Source organism: Tachypleus tridentatus, chromosome 13 (genome assembly GCF_004210375.1).
Source record: "Tachypleus tridentatus isolate NWPU-2018 chromosome 13, ASM421037v1, whole genome shotgun sequence".
NCBI classification, from domain to species: domain Eukaryota; kingdom Metazoa; phylum Arthropoda; class Merostomata; order Xiphosura; family Limulidae; genus Tachypleus; species Tachypleus tridentatus.
In genome coordinates, this window is record NC_134837.1 from 205,005,486 (window position 1) to 205,023,848 (window position 18,363).

The 18,363-nt window shown below is 34.7% G+C and overlaps 1 protein-coding gene across 4 annotated transcripts in view; it reads right to left on the reverse strand.

The window, feature by feature from the left end:
* LOC143240116 (cyclin-D-binding Myb-like transcription factor 1) overlaps positions 1 to 15,914 on the reverse strand; it is a 37,419-nt gene extending 21,505 nt beyond the window's left edge. Inside the window, exons 1-8 of one of the 4 annotated variants that reach the window (XM_076482014.1) lie at positions 15,812 to 15,914; positions 12,011 to 12,319; positions 11,464 to 11,526; positions 9,942 to 10,070; positions 9,579 to 9,634; positions 8,872 to 8,974; positions 1,441 to 1,517; positions 466 to 656 (exon numbers count right to left, since the gene is read on the reverse strand). In XM_076482014.1, coding sequence (XP_076338129.1) covers positions 466 to 656; positions 1,441 to 1,517; positions 8,872 to 8,974; positions 9,579 to 9,634; positions 9,942 to 10,070; positions 11,464 to 11,526; positions 12,011 to 12,302 — 911 coding nt within the window. In that variant the 5' untranslated portion in view covers positions 12,303 to 12,319; positions 15,812 to 15,914. Of the gene's footprint in view, positions 1 to 465; positions 657 to 1,440; positions 1,518 to 8,871; positions 8,975 to 9,578; positions 9,635 to 9,941; positions 10,071 to 11,463; positions 11,527 to 12,010; positions 12,320 to 15,623 lie in introns of all 4 variants that reach the window. The other 3 variants (XM_076482015.1, XM_076482017.1, XM_076482018.1) reach the window with 3 other exon arrangements.
* Positions 15,915 to 18,363: the final 2,449 nt, after the last annotated feature.

Here is an 18,363-nt window from a genome sequence, read left to right on the forward strand (position 1 = left end):
TTTTTTTTCTTGTACTGAATCCCAGGGAATGTATAATCCAGTATGGGCAATTTTTCTGTGGATTTCTGTTTTGAATTGTGTATCAGTTCTAATGATCTTGAGGTTAAGAAATGCTATTTGGTTAGTGTTTTCCTGTTCACAGGAGAACTTAATGTTGGGGTGTATTGAGTTATCATGATTGAAAAAAAAACACAAACTTTTTGTAAAGTAACACCTCTGATTACTTTAAGTAATAAAGAGAAATGTAAGCTCTCACCAAAAGAGAAAGAAAATGTGCACAGTGCAACTCAACCTAGTCAGTTTGTGAACAATAAAACTCACCTGGTCAGATTGGAAAAAATGTTTCAAACCATTTTTTAACTCTTAATATTATTTGCAGTTTATCTAACACTGTAAAACATTCCATGTGTTCTCACTGCTCTAACTTCATAGTGTGTAACCATTCAATGTTTCAAATGTGCTTACTGCTTTAGTTGTTCCAATTCCTCTGGAGTGTATTTTCCAACATGATTTTTCAAGTCATACATTCGGAGGACACGCCTGTACACAGAAAATAACGGACGGTTCAAGCCCTTGGCAATAGTGCGATAGAAATCTTTTCGTTCATCTTTACTCATCTCAAAGATCACCGTTGCAGGATCAGTTATACTGTTTTGCTGTGTAACAAATAAAAGATAAGCCATAAGCATGTTAGACACTATAATACCACGCTCAGATCATATTTACAATCCTGATAACAAGTATGATTCTAACTTGTCATCACAATGAAGAGATAAAATCTAATCAGACATTCTACTATGAAGGAAATAGATGCAATTCAACTTTCTAATATTCACTCTTAGTTTATTTGAATATTGAAGTAAATACATCAAGTATAGTGTCGCTTTAACAAACCTCCATCTCTGTAACACATGAAAAAAAACAAAAAAAAAAACTAACTGGCCCAAAGATCAATATTTCACCCTCAAATGTTCTGGTGAAACAGAATATAAAAATGGTGACAAACAGTCAAGAGCTAAAGTTGAACAATAAGTTGGGAGCACTATTGTGCTCTTGTTCAATTACTTGTGATACTGAAAGTAGTTTAGGTATAAAATCAAGACAGGAAATATTTATAATCCACTATTAAAATTTGAAGTAATTCAGCCTTGTATATATTACCAGTAAAACAATTTCCAAAATTTCAATCCAGAGGTAATTATTTTTAGATTTTTTTTTATTGTGTGAAGAGGATCGTTAAGCTAAAGTTAGAGATTTGGACAAATATATCATCCATAGTTAACTCAAACAGCCTTTTAAAATGAAATCCCAAATACCATAAAATGGAAAACTAATTTTTGATTAAATATTTTCAGTTTAAGAGTTTGTTTCAAGGAAAACTACAGAAACCTATATTCATAAAAACACATCATTTATAAATCAACAAATCAAAGTACTTACTTCACAGTAATGTCTAATGTTACTTTCTAGAATCTCTACCTCGTCCTTTGACCACATCCCTTGTTTCCATATGTGACCTGTTAAAAGAAATCAACCACTGTTAAAACTTGTTTAGCTAGTTAATATGAAGAACTGATGGAAGCCAAAGACACTTCTTCACTTCACCTATCCCGTGTATAGATTTTCTCACAGTGACTATAACGCAGGTTCAGAAGATGGTGGAGATGATGAGGAAGATAAATGTAGAATGATGAGCTACTTTCTGAGAATATAGTGATAGAAAAGAAAAAAACTAACAGAGTATGTCATCCACTCGGGTAGATGGGGGGACCCAGTGTGAGCATCATTTTAGCTAAATCAGAGGGACAGTGTTGTGTAGGAAGCCTGCTTAACCAGCCTATATATCTCAAGAAGGGAGCAGATTATGAAATTATAGCATGGTAGAACATATTATACAGTACATGAGAAATACCAATTGTTATATTTTTAAGAATAAGTAGATGCAAGAATGAATTATCCATGATTTGTGTTCTGAGGAGGAAACAACACCCATTTGGCCAATCACAATCATCAAGAATAGTTCACTTGTTAGCACACAGAGTGAGCTGTATTAGACTTCCATGTAAACACTTCTGCTTCACTTCCAATCTAGAGATACTTTTACATGTTTACATATCAGTAAGATTACACCAATCTACATGACGGCTCTTCCTATACAAATTTTCAGCAACTTGGTAGTAGAGAAGAAAAGTCTGATGATGAAAAGCTACTTCCAAGACATTACAAATAAGAGATCCCAGGAACCCCAAGAGGAACAATGAGAAGAATGGGAATAAAAGACAACATCCTGGGAAGAATTTGACTACAAGGACAAACAGGGTCAAGGGTCAGAGGGAATGATGTCAAGACTGTAAAAAGTCTGGAACTGTTGACTAAAAAAAAGAAGATCAATGCAAGCGCATTGGTAACAGGAAATTGACAAAGCAGGAATAAATCCACAGAAATCCCAGATACAAAAATCATTCTGTTGGAATAACTATGTGAGACAACCAATCTGTTCACAGAACATGGAAAGCCAATAGGAAACTGATGTTGTAAGCTAAAAGGTGGACCTCAAGAACAAGAAAGCAAAGTCCAGAAATCATGTACCTTCCTGTCATCTAATATAAGAAATGACAGTGGAGTGCTCAAAATAGGATGTCCAGACAGCTTTAACAAGAGATACACCGTGCTAAAGGGCACTCATATGAAAAGACTGCTCTCAGGATAAACTCAGGCACAGCGGTGATAGTGCCAGAGCATATAGACTTAGCTACAGCGTCGGCGAGCTCGTTCCCGCGAATACCAACGTGGTCCAATATCCAGAAATACTGGATAGAAGTAGATTTAAAGAGAAATGGGCCAGTCGGTTTTGAATATTAGCAAGAACAGGGTGTGAACTAACGTGAAGCAACTTCAGGGCCAATAAAGAACTAAGAAAGTCAGTATAAATAGTGCAGTTTGAGTATTGCTTAACTTCCATGTGATCCAGGGCAAGAGAAATGGCTTACAGTTCAGCAGTGAACACAGAACTGTAGAGGAGATTCCACGCACGACCACCAAACCACAACAAACTATGGCATAGCCTACACAGTCACCTGATTTCGAACCATCTGTATAAATAGGAATGGAAGGATGGTTCGAAAGATGTTCAGCAAATAGCAGACAGTATTTACAATCAGGAGTGTCTACTTTTCTCAGATGACTTAAAGATAGGTCACAATTGGGGACTGTAAAAAGCCATGGTGGGATGGGTTGACCAGTGGATACAGCAATGTTATCCAAGGACAGACTCAATTCATCTAACTGTGCCTGGATATAAAGGTCAAAAGGAGCAATGGCAAACTGTCTGTTCTGAAAAAGCATGGCCCACTGAGGAAGGAAAACACAACCCAGGTGGGATGTTTTGGTAAGGAACAAAGTTTCAAAGTATATACTAAAAGACAGTTGCAAATGACGGAGGTGCAAAGAAGGTTCGCGAGACTATGTATAAGCTCTGAACTGAAAAAATGCAGAAAGCCCCAGTGTAGAGCTGAAGTCCTTGATAATGAACAGGGTCTAGCATCTTTTAGGCCGATGGTCTGGCAAAGCCATAGACCAGTGATCCATAGTCAAGTTTCGATCGAATAAGAGCACGATATATATGTAGCATAGAATGTCGATCCACTCCCCAAGTGGTGGAAGAGAGGACATGGAGTATGCTCAGTGCTCTTGTACATTTGACCCATAGCTGCTTGATGTGTGGTATAAAGGTCAGCTTACGATCAAAGATAAGCCCCAAGAACTTTGTCTCAGGGACCACAGGCAGCACAACTTCACCGATACAGAGTTCAGGATCAGTGTGAATACCCCGTTGGTGGCAAAAGTGCATTCAAACAGTTTTAGAAAGATAGAAGTTAAAACCATTTGCTGTGGTCCACTCCAGTAAACCATTGAGGGCAGTCTGTAGCTGTCACTCAATATACCCGAGATGTGAGAGTCATCGACATAGAGCCCGTTCGTAACAGTGACAGGGAGTTCTTCAGTGATGGCATTAATTTTTATACTGAAAAGTGTGACACTCAGAACACAGCCCTGAGGAACTCCATGTTCCTATAGAAAAGAACGGGAAAATGTCAAACCCACATGAACACGGAATCTCCTGTTCATTACAAAATTTTTAATAAAAAATCAGCAAATGGTCATGTATCCCATACATGTGGAGGTCTTGCAAAATGCCATACCTTCAAGTTGTATCATAAGCCTTCTCAATATCAAAGAATATTCATAGAAGATGTCATTTGAAAAAGGCTTCTCTGATTGACATTTCAAGTCAAATCAGGTGGTCCATAGTGGAGCACTGTCATCGGAACTCACACTGGAAAGGCGAGAGGAGGTTGTTTGATTCAAGGAACCAAACAAGATTAGCATTAACCATCCTCTCTAATGTCTTACAGAGACAGCTCATCAAAGCAACTGGACAGCAGTTTGAAGGAATCTTGGGATCCTTTCCAGGCTTAGAGAAAGGTAGGACAATAGCCTGGCACCAGGCATCACGAAAAAATATTCTCCTGCCAAATCTGGTTAAAAACAATCAGAAGAATAGCAAGAGAAGCAGGAGATAGATGGTGCAGCATGTCATAGTGTATATCATCAAGTCCACCTGATGTACTGCCAGACCGATGAAGGGCCAGTTTGTGTTCCACCAATGTAAAGGGACGATTATAGTCATAGAGACAATCAACTTGAAAGGAAAGAGGTGATTGCTATGCAAGAGTATTGATGGCTAAGAACGTAGAAGAAGAAGCAGAAGTGCTAGATACACAGCAAAAGCTTTCACCTAGAGTATCAGCAATGCTCAGGGTATCAGCTACTTCATGGCCATGAGAGAGCAAGATCAAGAAGAGGACAGAATTATACTGCCCAGTGACCTTTCGATTCTTGTCCCATATGACTTTGGAACTGTTGGTAGAAGATTTGTTGGTTGTGAACTTAATCCAAGATTCCTTCTGGCTTTGACATCTTACCCATTGAGCATGTGCACGGGCTCGCTGGAAAGCGATGCTGTTTGAGAGTGTGGAATATCTACAGAAAGTATCCCAGGCTTGTTTTTGAGCCTTCCGTGCCATGTGGCAGGCAGGATTCCACCATCAATGAGAATATAGTGAAAAACATGTCGAGGTTTTAGGGATACATTGATCAGCTGCTATAATACAGTCAGTTACTGCTGCTACCCAGTGATCTATTGATGGCTAACAGATGATGCAGGATCAAGTTCTGTGAGAGCAGTGAGAGAGGGCCAGTTTGCCGGATCCAGCTACCACCAGGGCATGCTGGTTGGGTGGCATCGACAATGACCAGTCTCTCTCAAGACTATAGAAAAATGATCACTGCCTCGTGAATTATTGTCAACCCTCCATCAAAAATGGGAGAATAGTGAAGGGGGCAAATTGAGAGATCAATTGCAGTGAAGAACTAACAAGGCACATGGAAATAAGTAGAAGAACCAGTATTGAAAAGAGAAAGGTTGTGATCAGAGAGCATATTGCTCTATAGAGCAACCCCTCCTATCAATAACAGCACTTCCCCAGAGGAGATAATCTCCATTAAAGTTGCCCATGGTTAGAATGGGAGACAGCAACTGTTCAATGAGAGAATCAAGGTCTGATTGATCATATCAGTGATGTCGAGAAAACCCACTTGTAGAGAAATATATATGCAAAAATGGCTCGTTTGGGTCTCGACATCACTGATTATTATTTCATCACGGTGATTGTACAAGAAGTGTAAGTCTTTGTGTTTTTCTCAGTGTATTTGTACTTACCCATTACCATTATGTCTGAACTAGTATACCTTACACCATTATCAACAGTACACTCTCAAGATAAAATTAACGATGAATTAGACAAAATAAAACAATACTTCATCAACATCAATAAGTTTCCTCCACAAACTGTAGAAAATATTATACGCACACACCTAGACAAAAAGCAAAATCAACCAACAAAAGTAAATATATCTCACAAATCAAAAAATCATGAAACCATATACTGCTGCATACCATATATTTCTGGCATCAGCAGACAAATAACCAACATTTGGCAAAAACTAGTAACAAAATATGACATTCCAGTTAATACCAAATTTATTCAAAAACCAGGCACAAACCTGAGGTCTATACTATGTAAAAACTACACTGATAAACACCACACCAACATTATTTATAAAATACAGTGTGATAACTGCCACAAATTCTATATTGGAGAAACAAGTAGAAAAATGGAAACCATATTCAAAGAACATAAAAAGTCACCTTCACACGTTTTCAACACTGCAAGTCAAATAAACACAACATAACCATAGAAAAAACTCAAATACTAAATAAAGAAACAAACATAAACAAATGCAAAATTAAAGAAGCCTTACTTAAACAACAACTTAAACCCAAAATAAACCAATATAAAGGAATGCCTTTATACCTTTATTAAATAAAATAAAATAAAATTATATATTAAAACATCTAACACTGCCCTTTACATTCTGACACTCAGTTACACAAACCCTTCCAAACATGTGATCAGCTTCTGGTCAGTTATCTCTTTCTTTCTTTGTGAACCTGACGATGACCAAAGAAGGTTAAAACGTTGTTCGCTCTTCTACATAAAATATTTTCTCAACCCAAACGAGCCGTTTCGCATATATATATATATATATATATATATATATATATATATATATATATATGATTGATCATATGTCTCTCCAGGCGACAGGTAGAGTGAACAAACACTGATGGCTATGGCCTCCAAGGGTGTGTCGAGTGGCAAAGACAGGGTGGGCACATGCTGATCAACCAACAGTGCCACCCCTCCATGCACTCATCCATCACACAGCCTGTCATTTCTGTATAAAGAAAACCGTCGAAAGGTGACTGTATCGGCAGGTTTCAGAAATGTTTCCTGTAAAGAAAGATAAACAGAATGGTAGGAAGCAATCAGTGTTTTGATGTCATCCAGATTAGAATGTAAACCTCAACAGTTCCATTGTAACAAGGTGGCCATATTTATTTATGTATAGGTGAATGGGGTGGAAAACCCTTCTGTTTACAACATCTTTTTTCCTTACTGTCCTTATTCGAGGGAGATCTATCGACCTCCACAGACCCTGCCCTGGATCGATTGGGCAGGTCTTTGCTGTTGGAAAGGGAATCCAGAGACTGAGGACATGAACAAATGATTGTTTTGCAACTTGGGGTGGGAGAAAATGTATACGAGGAAATATCTGTACCTGGAACCAAAGAATGTGGATCTTGGGGTTCGTTGGAATGCATGTCAGGGACAGAGATAGATGTTCAAATTCATTCATCAACTTTTTCAACCATGGAGGTCAAAAGACTTTTCATTTGTTTTGAGAATGATTCTTTTGGAGGCACAGAGAGATCTGTCTGCACTTCCACTGTAGTTGTGGAACGAAGTTCAGCACCATCCATCCGAGATGAAGTGGTGGATAGCAACTTTCAAGCCTCAGGATAAGTAATGTTATAAATTGTTTTCAAATGCTGCACCTCTTTTTCTTCCAACCATTAGGGTAAGACCAAAAATAGGATGGGTGAGAGCCATTGTAATTGATGCAATGAGGGTCCAATTCACACTTGTAGGCATCATGATCCTTGCCACTGCAATGAGCACACATCAAGGAATCACAACATGACGTCTTCGGGTGACCGAACTGTTGACACTGGAAACTGCGGAGAGGGTTTGGAATGTATGGCCATACTCTGTAATTAAGATAACTTGCCTTGATGGTGGCAGACAGACGTGGTTATGTAAATGTGAGAATGAGGACATTGATCGGCACTATAATTCCATTTTTGCAAGTGGATATACACTTCACTGCGGAAACTCCTTGGGTATAGAAACCAGCAAGAATCTCTGACTCTGGGATGTTCTTCATCCTTCTCAACAATAACTCCTCATGATGAATTCAAAGTAGCATAAGGTGTAACCTCTATAGGTATATCTCTAATTGCCTTTGAATGCAAGAAGAGTTCACTGTGTTGAGATGTGGATGTTTCCAGATGTCACCAGATCAAAGCTTTTTTTACTCACTTTGGACAGCCAGCAAGCCCCTCTCGTCCCTTCTGAATGAAAAAGGGACACATTTGCCCTAAAGGTTTGTCTGAAAGTGAATACAATATAAGAAAATGAGGTACAACATGTGGTACAGATGGTGAGGATTGCTGCTCAGAATCTTCAAAACATGGTCGTTTACCTATAGACTGTTTCTTTCACTATTTTATCAAGATTTGTAACTGGAGTATCCATAATAAAGAGAGGGAAATTTCGGTGTCCACTGACCCCACCCACCTAGGAGCCCTACGAGGGGAAGAACTACAATGTCAAACAAGGACAATGCTGCAACATCAGTGTTTCGTGAGCATTATACCCAAACACCAGCATCAGATATAATGTCCACAATGCCTGTTGAGTACATCCAACACTGGTACTTGGTTGACCTTAACCTGAGCGGACCAGCCGATTGACCCAAGGGGGGCCACTCCAAGGCTGCCTGTCTACAGGAATTCAAGGCCAAAGTGGTGTGTTAGGGTTGGACCCCTCAACCACCAGGATCCTCTCCTCCCATTCATGGGTTGCCACGCACGGCAAACACATGGGTGGATGTTTAGATCCCAGAGGAGGTAAACTCAAAGAACAAACTTCCCTGGGAGGTTCCCTCACCATGTATAAGAATCCATACCGAGGAACATTTAATATAGATTCTTCATTTTAACATCTTTACAATACCCTTCTTTATATGTGGCCACATGTTAAATAACTTCTAAACTGTTAACCAATAACTCAAAACACAAGACATTTAGTACAAAAATGGTATTTTTATTTGGTTTATACTTACCTTTACTTTGAAGACTAGTTTTGTCTTGTCTGCTGGTGAACCAGGCTTGGTTAACATCGTTTTCATTAGAGGACATCTCAGACACTCCCTGTCCATTTACCACCTATATACACAGTATCACCAATACAAAATGTTTTCATTAGAGGACATCTCAGACACTCCCTGTCCATTTACCACATAGATACAGTATATAAGGACCATTCTTCTATAAATAATTCTTCAACACACATAATACAACCTAAAGTTCATGCATCAAAGCTACTAATTGTTAATAATGGTTGAAACCAAAGATCAATCAGCTATAATGATATTTCACAAGACTTGAGGTACATAACTGTTCATCTTTCAAACACCACTCTGTAAATTCTTTGTCAGTTCAGAGTAAGATAAAACTGTATGTGTGTGCGTGTGTGTTTAAAAAGGGTATCATGTTTTCACAACATATTAAGCTTTGAAAATTTTGTTAAGGAAGTCAAAAGGCATGTTCCTAAAAAATTTGTTGTTTTTCAATTAAATCAAGTTTATTTCTCTCTATTTGAGATGACAAAATTAATTTGTGTTCCATCACGTTGGAAAGTTCATTCAAATGTTTACCACAAGTTAGTATTTAATAAATATAATACAACCAAAACTGAAACTGACCATTCATTCTATGTCACTTTTGGTATGTACTAATAAGAGTGATCATGATAAAATAAAAACCTTACCTGTGGTGCTGCTGCTAGAAGACCAGGCTGTGCATTAGCAAGAGTTTCAGCACCATCTGGTGAAGGGAAAAAAAGCTAGTTTTTAACCTTTTACAAAAAATGAACATGAATCACTTGAAACAAACTGTTCAATATAATTAAGAAATTTTCATTAAATATAAGCTAACTTTACAATTAAAAAGTTATTGATACACAAAAAACCAATTTCACACACAAAACTGACTTGAAGTATGGAATGTTTTAAGAAAATTGAAACTTACAATGACCAAAAGTGTAATGAACCAACAAATGTTTGAAAACAAACCATAAATATTAAGAATTTCAAACTAATATCAAATTATATATTACAGCAAATTTTTTTACCAGGAATAGTTAGTATGTAAGTTTGTCCATCTGTATCTAAACACAATCGTTTCGGTGATGGTTCTTCACATGACACAGAAATTTCCTGATCAGAATCTAATTTGAACATTCCATGAGCAGGCATACCCCCTGAAACAAGGAAGACAATAATCACCAACTTAAACAGTCTTGAGTTATTAATTTTAAAAAATAACACAAAAATGTGAAAAATTTTATGGAGAAATTTATCAGAAATTGTACCTGAAACATCTAGTATGTTATATACATGTTCTTAGAATAAACTGTTCACTGTCATTACCACTAAGATAAAATACTCACAACAATTAAACTCAAAAAATGAATGCATACCTTCATAAACCCAGAAATACCCAGATTCACAAGCACCTTATTCAAAAAGAACCCAAAGCTGTAGGAGTTCTCATGAGGCATCTTTGTACAAAATGTCCCCTGGATTGGTCAAAATATTGAGCATGCCAGAAACAAAAACTCAATTTTTTTAATTTTTTTTTTAATCTTTGACTCTGGTAAAACCAAAAGAAACATAAATCAGAAAATATGTTGGGAGTTGCAAGAAACTGTGGTACAATATCTGGTCTTCATTGGTTGAAATGTAGATGAACAGCATGCCAAACAACCTTAAATCTGTAAAAATATTTCACCTTTGATTCATGCATGCTTGCAAAAAAGGTACAAACCCCACATCTGTCTGGCTGAATTGAAGAAAAGTTTATACCCTCTAAGTTTGAAGATAATCCATAAATAAGTGGTGTAAACCTAACTGTTGAAAAGTATAACAGAAAATTGTAAGAAATAAAACATCTCTCTCTCTGTGTAAGAAATCAAAACAACACATACATGACAAGTAGCCAAAGAATACAAAATCAGCCTTTTCTGTGTCTATTTCACTACACTTCTGGACTGTCATTATTTTCTTTTACAAAAATCTACATAGTGTAATCTACCTATTCATTCAAATCATGCTGAGCCTTTACTTACACCATTAGATGACCACACATTTTCACAAACTGTTCCTGTCTCAAACTAATAGTATCACACTAGACAGCCACTTCACTAAGATCTGTTTTGTAAATAGTTCCTCTTTTAATAGATCTTACAGTATAATATTAGATAGCTAATACTTCTCTAATGTTTGCAAGAAAAATGTTTAGTGCTTGTGCAGTATTCCACACACACTGCTAGAAAGATCAAGAACCGGGAGTGTTAAATGAAAATTTCAGGCTTAACCTACTATTTACAGATTCAGTGAAAATTATCAGTTCTATATCTGTGAAGTTATATACATAATAACATTTACTATAATTTTTTCTGAACTTACCAGTTCACCTTCACAAAATTTGTCAAACTTTTAGTAAACACTAAGTTTTATGTATTAAAAAAATCTGATTTCTTAGGAAGTGCTTTATTAAAGATTTGTTTATAAATTTATGAAGCCTTTATTGAGTCAGTTTAAAAGAAAAGTGATTTTTCAAGGTATGAATAAAAATGCTTTGTTTGATCTTACATAACCTGTAGTAACTCCGAAATGGATCTTGTACTTGCTGGTTCTCATCTCTAACGTGAATTTCTGTGGAATCATCAATTCACAATGAAATGAAAATAGAAAAATATGAAAAAGAATAAAAATATTATTTTTCTCTTCAGATTGCCTGCAGTATTGACCAAAAATATTGTAATTATCAAAACAGTCAGAGCTTCTAACCTTATCACAACTTGTTTTCTTTTACTTTTGTACTTTGAACCAAAAAGTAACAAAATGACTTTAAAGTTGAAAAGTTAGAACTTCTATACATTCAAATGTGAATTGTGAACTACTTTTTCTTACAATGTTTATTGATATACATTAAAAGTTTTTAATTAAAGCCTGAAAGTGCAGGGTCAATATGAAGTTCAAACAAAAATAACAGACAAAATAAAATCTGAGTTACAAAGGGAAGCATCATAGCTTTTCAGTAATACAAACTTTCATGCTTAGAAATAACTTTGAAGTAGAAAACCTTTCCACAGCCTACTTTTCTTCCAGTATTTATTATTATTAAGACTGAACTGACCTTCTTGAGTGATGACAACAATCTCTTCGGGTAGAGGAATTCCAGTTGATGGCACATTATCCACACTTTCCTGAAAAGTTAGATTTTCTGTTGGGTGTGGAACAGAAGGTAGTTCTTCAGAGCTGTGATTCTCTTGGTTATCATCACATTCCACCTCTTCCTCTTCATCTTCTGCATCAACTTCTTCCTCCTCAATAGGATCTGTTCCATCATCATACTGATCTGTGTCAGAGTCTCCTGTTTGTGTCGTGGCCTCAAGGTTAACCACCAAGCCATCATCAGGTGACTCCATTCACAGATGAGCCGTTCCTAAAAAATACTCTCAGGGTTTCAGTAATTAATTACACCTTACTGTTTACAGGGCTCACTTAAACAAGCATGTAAGTAAAAACCTACTAAACTCATTTAGTTTACTATGGGGTGAAGTAAATCAGACCCTAAAACTCGTAGCTATGATAAAAACCTGACATTACTTCAATATCATAATTGAAACATTTATCAATTTTTATAAGTGATTTCTGTTTCAAAATGTATACATTTCAAGTAAAGAAAATGAATGAGTGTTTAACCAAATAAAAGATTAAAAATTAATTTTAGAATACAATAAGTAACTTTTAATTTTTTGTTTCAATATAAAACTATTTCCCTGATCTACTAACATAGCACATTTATCTGAACTTTGCATGAATAAATTCAATGTTCTTTATAAAATAAAAACTTACCAATAATTAATGAGACATGCTAAATGCCTCACAATATGGTAATATTATATATATCTCTCTCTCTCTCTCTCCACTCTTAAAAAAAGTGAATAAATAAGTGCTTCTGCCAGGTTGACTATGTATGATAGTCTTTCCAACCAAAACAATTATTCTCATTGATTGGCTAGAATTTATTTCATTACAATTATATAATCTGTGACAAGTTTCATTTTACCGAAACAAACATCCAGTAGTTTATAGTCTTTAATTTGTCAATATCTAGAAAATGACTGACGTTTACATGCCACCTATAGCTGTAAACTATAGGACATTACATTCCACATAAGTCACATTTCTGCAAGGTTATTAAACTTACTCACACATGGGGCACTTGAGCTGACGATCATGTAAAGAAAAAAAAATGGTATCTATGTAACAAGATATCATACATGTTATAGGTTATAGTCAGGGTTCTACTAGAAAGTTACATATTCAAGTATTATGTTGTTGATGATATCACAATAGATAAAAGTACTTCGAATTTCATTTAACGGTAATATGTTGACTACACCTCTTCCAATGGCTTACATACATTTCACCAGAATAAAACAACAATTAAATTTAACTTATTAACTGACCTTAGTTTATTTTTAGCTACTGTAGATTGATGTTGATTAACTAACAATCCATGTTATGACTTCCTAGAAAATAGTTATTATTAATCTGTGGTTCTACTTTTTTCTTTAAAAGCTAACAACAGAAACTGTTACCAAATGACAAACAATAACAAATCATGAACAAAAATATCAGATTTAATCCACGTACAAACATACAATAGCTTATTTTAGGCTAGGCCTAAATCTAATGCTTAGACTGTGTAACTTCATAGATCTACAGACTGAAGGGAGCCCATGCTCTTGCTACAGATATGGTGTTAAACATAAAACATTATTTACCATTTACTGGCATTAGAACAGGATTATTTTATTGCTAATAACTGTGGTCTATGCATGAGCCTTCTATACACCTATTTAAATCTTAATCAAACTGCTTGTTTGGAAACTTATAAACCAATCATGTGACCTCCATATTAAGAGATTATTCAAAGTATGGACTGTAAAATCATTAATTATTGCTTAAAAACAAAACAAAACAGATTTACATTCCAAGTACAATCCTATTTATAATGACTGGAGACAATGTTATTTCATCTGATAAGAGATTACTTTCACATTTTTCATACGCATTCCTATAAACTTTTAACTGTTCTACATTGTTATTACAAGAATTTAATTTTGTTTGTACTGGTAATTAAAAATTAAAATAAAGGTAATTACATCCCATGAATACTGAATCCATGGTATTAATTATCCCCTCTGGTACCACACTTCTACAAATTGATTCACTTTCAGTGGAACACAATACAAAATTTAATGATCATGCAACAAATGTGTGTGAAACCAGATCTTATCAGTAATGTAACATGTAACATTAGAGTGTGAAAAAGAGATCTCAACAACATATTATGTAACATTCATTCAAATCTAAGAACTAAGAAAAACACAAGGGAAGTATATTATCAAGTGTTCATACTAACTTGCATTAAAATAACATTATTAAGAAACTGAATTATTTTTGTACAACTCTATACTTAAAATACTTAAGTATTTTTTCTCTCTAATTCTATATTACTATTATTACCACTTTATAAACTATCTTTGTTCACTTGATAAAAACTGAGTTAAGCATGTCTTTCTTCAACCTGCTGCATTTTCTACATAAATTAAAATTATCAACTAAATCTATTGGTTTCCGAGTCCTGACTAATACTTAAACTACAAACAGATTAAATTTGTGTTCTGAATTATTTTTCTCCACTATGTTCTTGGATTAGAACTAGAAAAATCACATTTTTAAATTGTCTCAACAATAACTCTTGTTAAGTGAAAACTTTTTTTTTAAACATGAATGATACACAAATTTTACTTTACATTAAGTGCTTTATATAAGCAGAAAATTATTTAAGAAACTTTATAATATGAATGTATAATATATACAGGGAGAGACATAGGGAAAGTAACAACAAATATTTAGAAGACAGATTTTGTAATACAAAAACAATACTTTAAATGGTGACAAATGTTTAATAAGTAAGAATTTACATACACCTACATCAGTAGATACTCTAAAATAATGATTTTAGAATTTTGTAACTGGACACAAAACGATTTCTTTAATAATAATAATAATGACACAAAATAATTTCCAAGATTTCTACATCATATGGTAAAATTACAAACACCGGCTTAGTGACAGTTGTATTAGTAATATGCAATAATTAAAGGTTATTTTATTACGAACGCCAATTTTATTATTATTATTTATATTTCAAATATGTGTATCGCCTTGAATAAACGAACTACTACAACTATGCTTATCAGGTGAGAGGTGTACAAAAAAAAAAGTTGATAAATTATGACGTCAGTAAGACTTAACTAAAACTAAAAAAGGCGTACTCAGTCGCAGGAACTAACAAAGCAATCAGTGTCAGAAACTTGAAAGAAAAGACCTAAGTACGATCTTAATTAATATATTAACTCGAAGTTGGATTAGTATATTTCCTTATTTAAAAATAGACAATAAACATTTCTTCTGAAGTTAATTTTTAACAGTTACATTAAAAAATTCGGAAATTAAGACAAGTTAGAACTTAACAAGTTTACTTTCTAATTCTAATTATAGCACGGTTAGTTTATTTATTTTAACTTAACAGTTATTAAACTTTTAAATATTAAACTTCAATTTTACACTAATAACAGGAGTATGTCCTATATTTATTTTGTAATTTAAATGCAAGTTATAACTTGTAAGTTTTATAACTGTAACAGCATAACAATTTTCGCTATTCTTACTGTTTGTTCAAACGACATAGTTAGGCGCCATGTCATTAAAAGACGCGACTTCCGAAGGCAGCAGTGCATCTTTTCCAAACTTTATGTTAATTGAAAAATTCATAATACTTCTCTTCTTAGTCATGATTATTTAGTTATAAAAAAATCAAATTTTAGGTTTAGAACCACGTGCACACAGTTTTACTCACTTATACAGTTGTTTTCGTCCGGGTGTTTTGAGAAGGACCAGGATGGAAAATAACCAGGATGAAAGGGGAACTATTTTTAATTTAGCGGTGGGATATATTACAAAGTATTTATACGACAAGAATCAGTGAGTATTATTACGCCAGAAATTTCTTTTTATTATTTAAAAACATATACACAAAATGGGACATTAATTTGTAGAAAATTAAACGGTAATATAACTATACAACAGAATTTGTGTCCATATTCTGTTCATTAAAACAGTGTTACTGAGATATCAAGCAAAAACATTTTAAAATATCTATAATTTCAAACAAAGTGCTTCTACGAAAAGTATCTGAAAAAAGTGTTCGTGAATACAGTAAAGAAAAGTTTTGTTTTATTGAAAAGTAAGGTGAAGTAAGTTAGGAAATCGTCCAAAATAGAAAAGAAAGCTGACGAATATTTTTGAATCGTTAAATAGAATAGGTGGAACTACATTATAAACCATGTTCACTCTAAACCAGTTCAGAAATACTTATATTTACAAGTGTTAGAAGGCATTCGAGAGTTTTCCTGTCTTTGAAATATATGACAAATAATATTAAACATTACATAAAAATTAATGAAAAAGAAATGGAGCTCGTTTGCTATCGTAACGTATTATACATGTATTAGTGAAACAGAGCCTGAATACGCTTATGCTAATAATTGAGTGTTTTAAATTTTTTGTTTGTTAGAGAGAGCTGCTAATGTGATAATAATATTAGATTTTGAAAGTTTATATAAGTATTTCTACTCCTAACACTTTTGTAATTCATGATGACGTGAAATATGCTTGAAGTAAATCCAGTAAAGATGGCTGATTTGGTCATACGGACATTTAAAATTGTTATGTAAAACAAGTAACGATGTTTCGACCTGTGTTGTCAAAACATTATTTATTGTTTTAAATAAAAATGTTAATACCTATATCAGCCGGCTCTACTAATAGTATTAATAGGTATTAAGCAGTCATAGAATGTTAATAAATAATCAGTGGATTTTCTCAAATATCTAGGAAAAGAAAGAGAGATATTGTAAATACGAGAATCAGCAAAGAATTGATCTGTTTTTATAGGTCGATCAATTTGAGAAGTAATATTCACATAAGTAGTATTTGTCACATCTGTTCGGTTACTCGATCAATCAGTTATTAAATTGTGCATTAGTTTATACGTTAGGCGTTGTATATTGGTGAGTAAATTTCTGTTAACAGTGGAAACTTTATTTCTGGACTTAGGCCTACAACTGCATACGAGTGATAAGAGCCCGTAGCACAGTCTTAAAAAACAGATAAAGTGACTCTTGAAGTTACACAGTGTGGACTTCGCATTATTTTCGTCAAAAAATTTTAAAAACCTGCCTAAACAAAGAAAAAAATTACAGCAATATTGAAAACTAATTATTTAATAATGAAGTGTAGATTCAACTGCTTTGTTTATTAACACATAAACAAATAAAAACACTCTTGACAATTAAAACAGGAATGCACTAACCCACAAGACAATAAAACAGCACAAACAAAAAGACTAGCAAGAAAAACTGAAAATACAGTTGGTTGTAAAAGTCCAATCATACTGTATACAAGGTGTTCCAAAAATATATACACACGTTAAATAATTATAACTCACTCAAACTTTCTTTTTACAGGTGCAACTAATTTGAAGTAAGGACAAAAACAAGACTAAGCTTTGAGAAAAGAAAATTTATCTTAAAGTGTTACTGGAAGTGCGAGAATGTAGCTGAAGTGTAAAGATGGTTTAGAAGGTAGTTTCAAACAGATCCACCAACGCGACTCACCATTACTTATATCAGAGATAAGTTTGAAACAAATGGAACTGTTCAAGACGTCCATAAAGAGCGTTCTGAAAGACTGCAGTCGTCGACCAGTACCACAAGAGAAGCAGAGCTGTTGGAAAGTCTCCACCGATCTCCAAGAAAATCTGTTCAGCAAAGAGCCTGTGAGACAGGAATCTCAAAATTGAGTCGTCCATCGCATGTTGAAGCGCGTTCATTAGAAAAGTTTTATTCCGGCATTAGTCCACGCCCTCGGTGAAGATTTTGTGAGTTGTACCTTGCAAAATCTGTAGAGGATGCACAGTTTCCAAACAAGATTTTCTGGAGCGATGCGGCCACATTTAAGTTAAATGGCTGAGTTAATCGCCACAATTGCACTTACTGGGCACCTCAGAACCCGCATGTTACGGTTGAACACCCCATAGACTTACCAGTGTTTACAGTATGGTGTCATTTATCAGTATTGGGCATAATTGGACCATTCTTTTTCGAAAACACAGTCACTGGTCTCGTTTACCTAAACTTGCTGCAAGAATCTGTCGTGCCACAAATTCGAGAGCAATTTGGAGATGAGGAGTTTTATTTCCAGCAAGATGGAACACCTCCCCACTACCATTGTAATGTGAGGGCCTATCTTGACGAAAAATTTGCCAAACAGATGGATTGGGCAAAGAGGTAGCACTGAATTTCCCCCACGTTCACCAGACCTCACACCTCTGGACTTTTTTTTTTATGG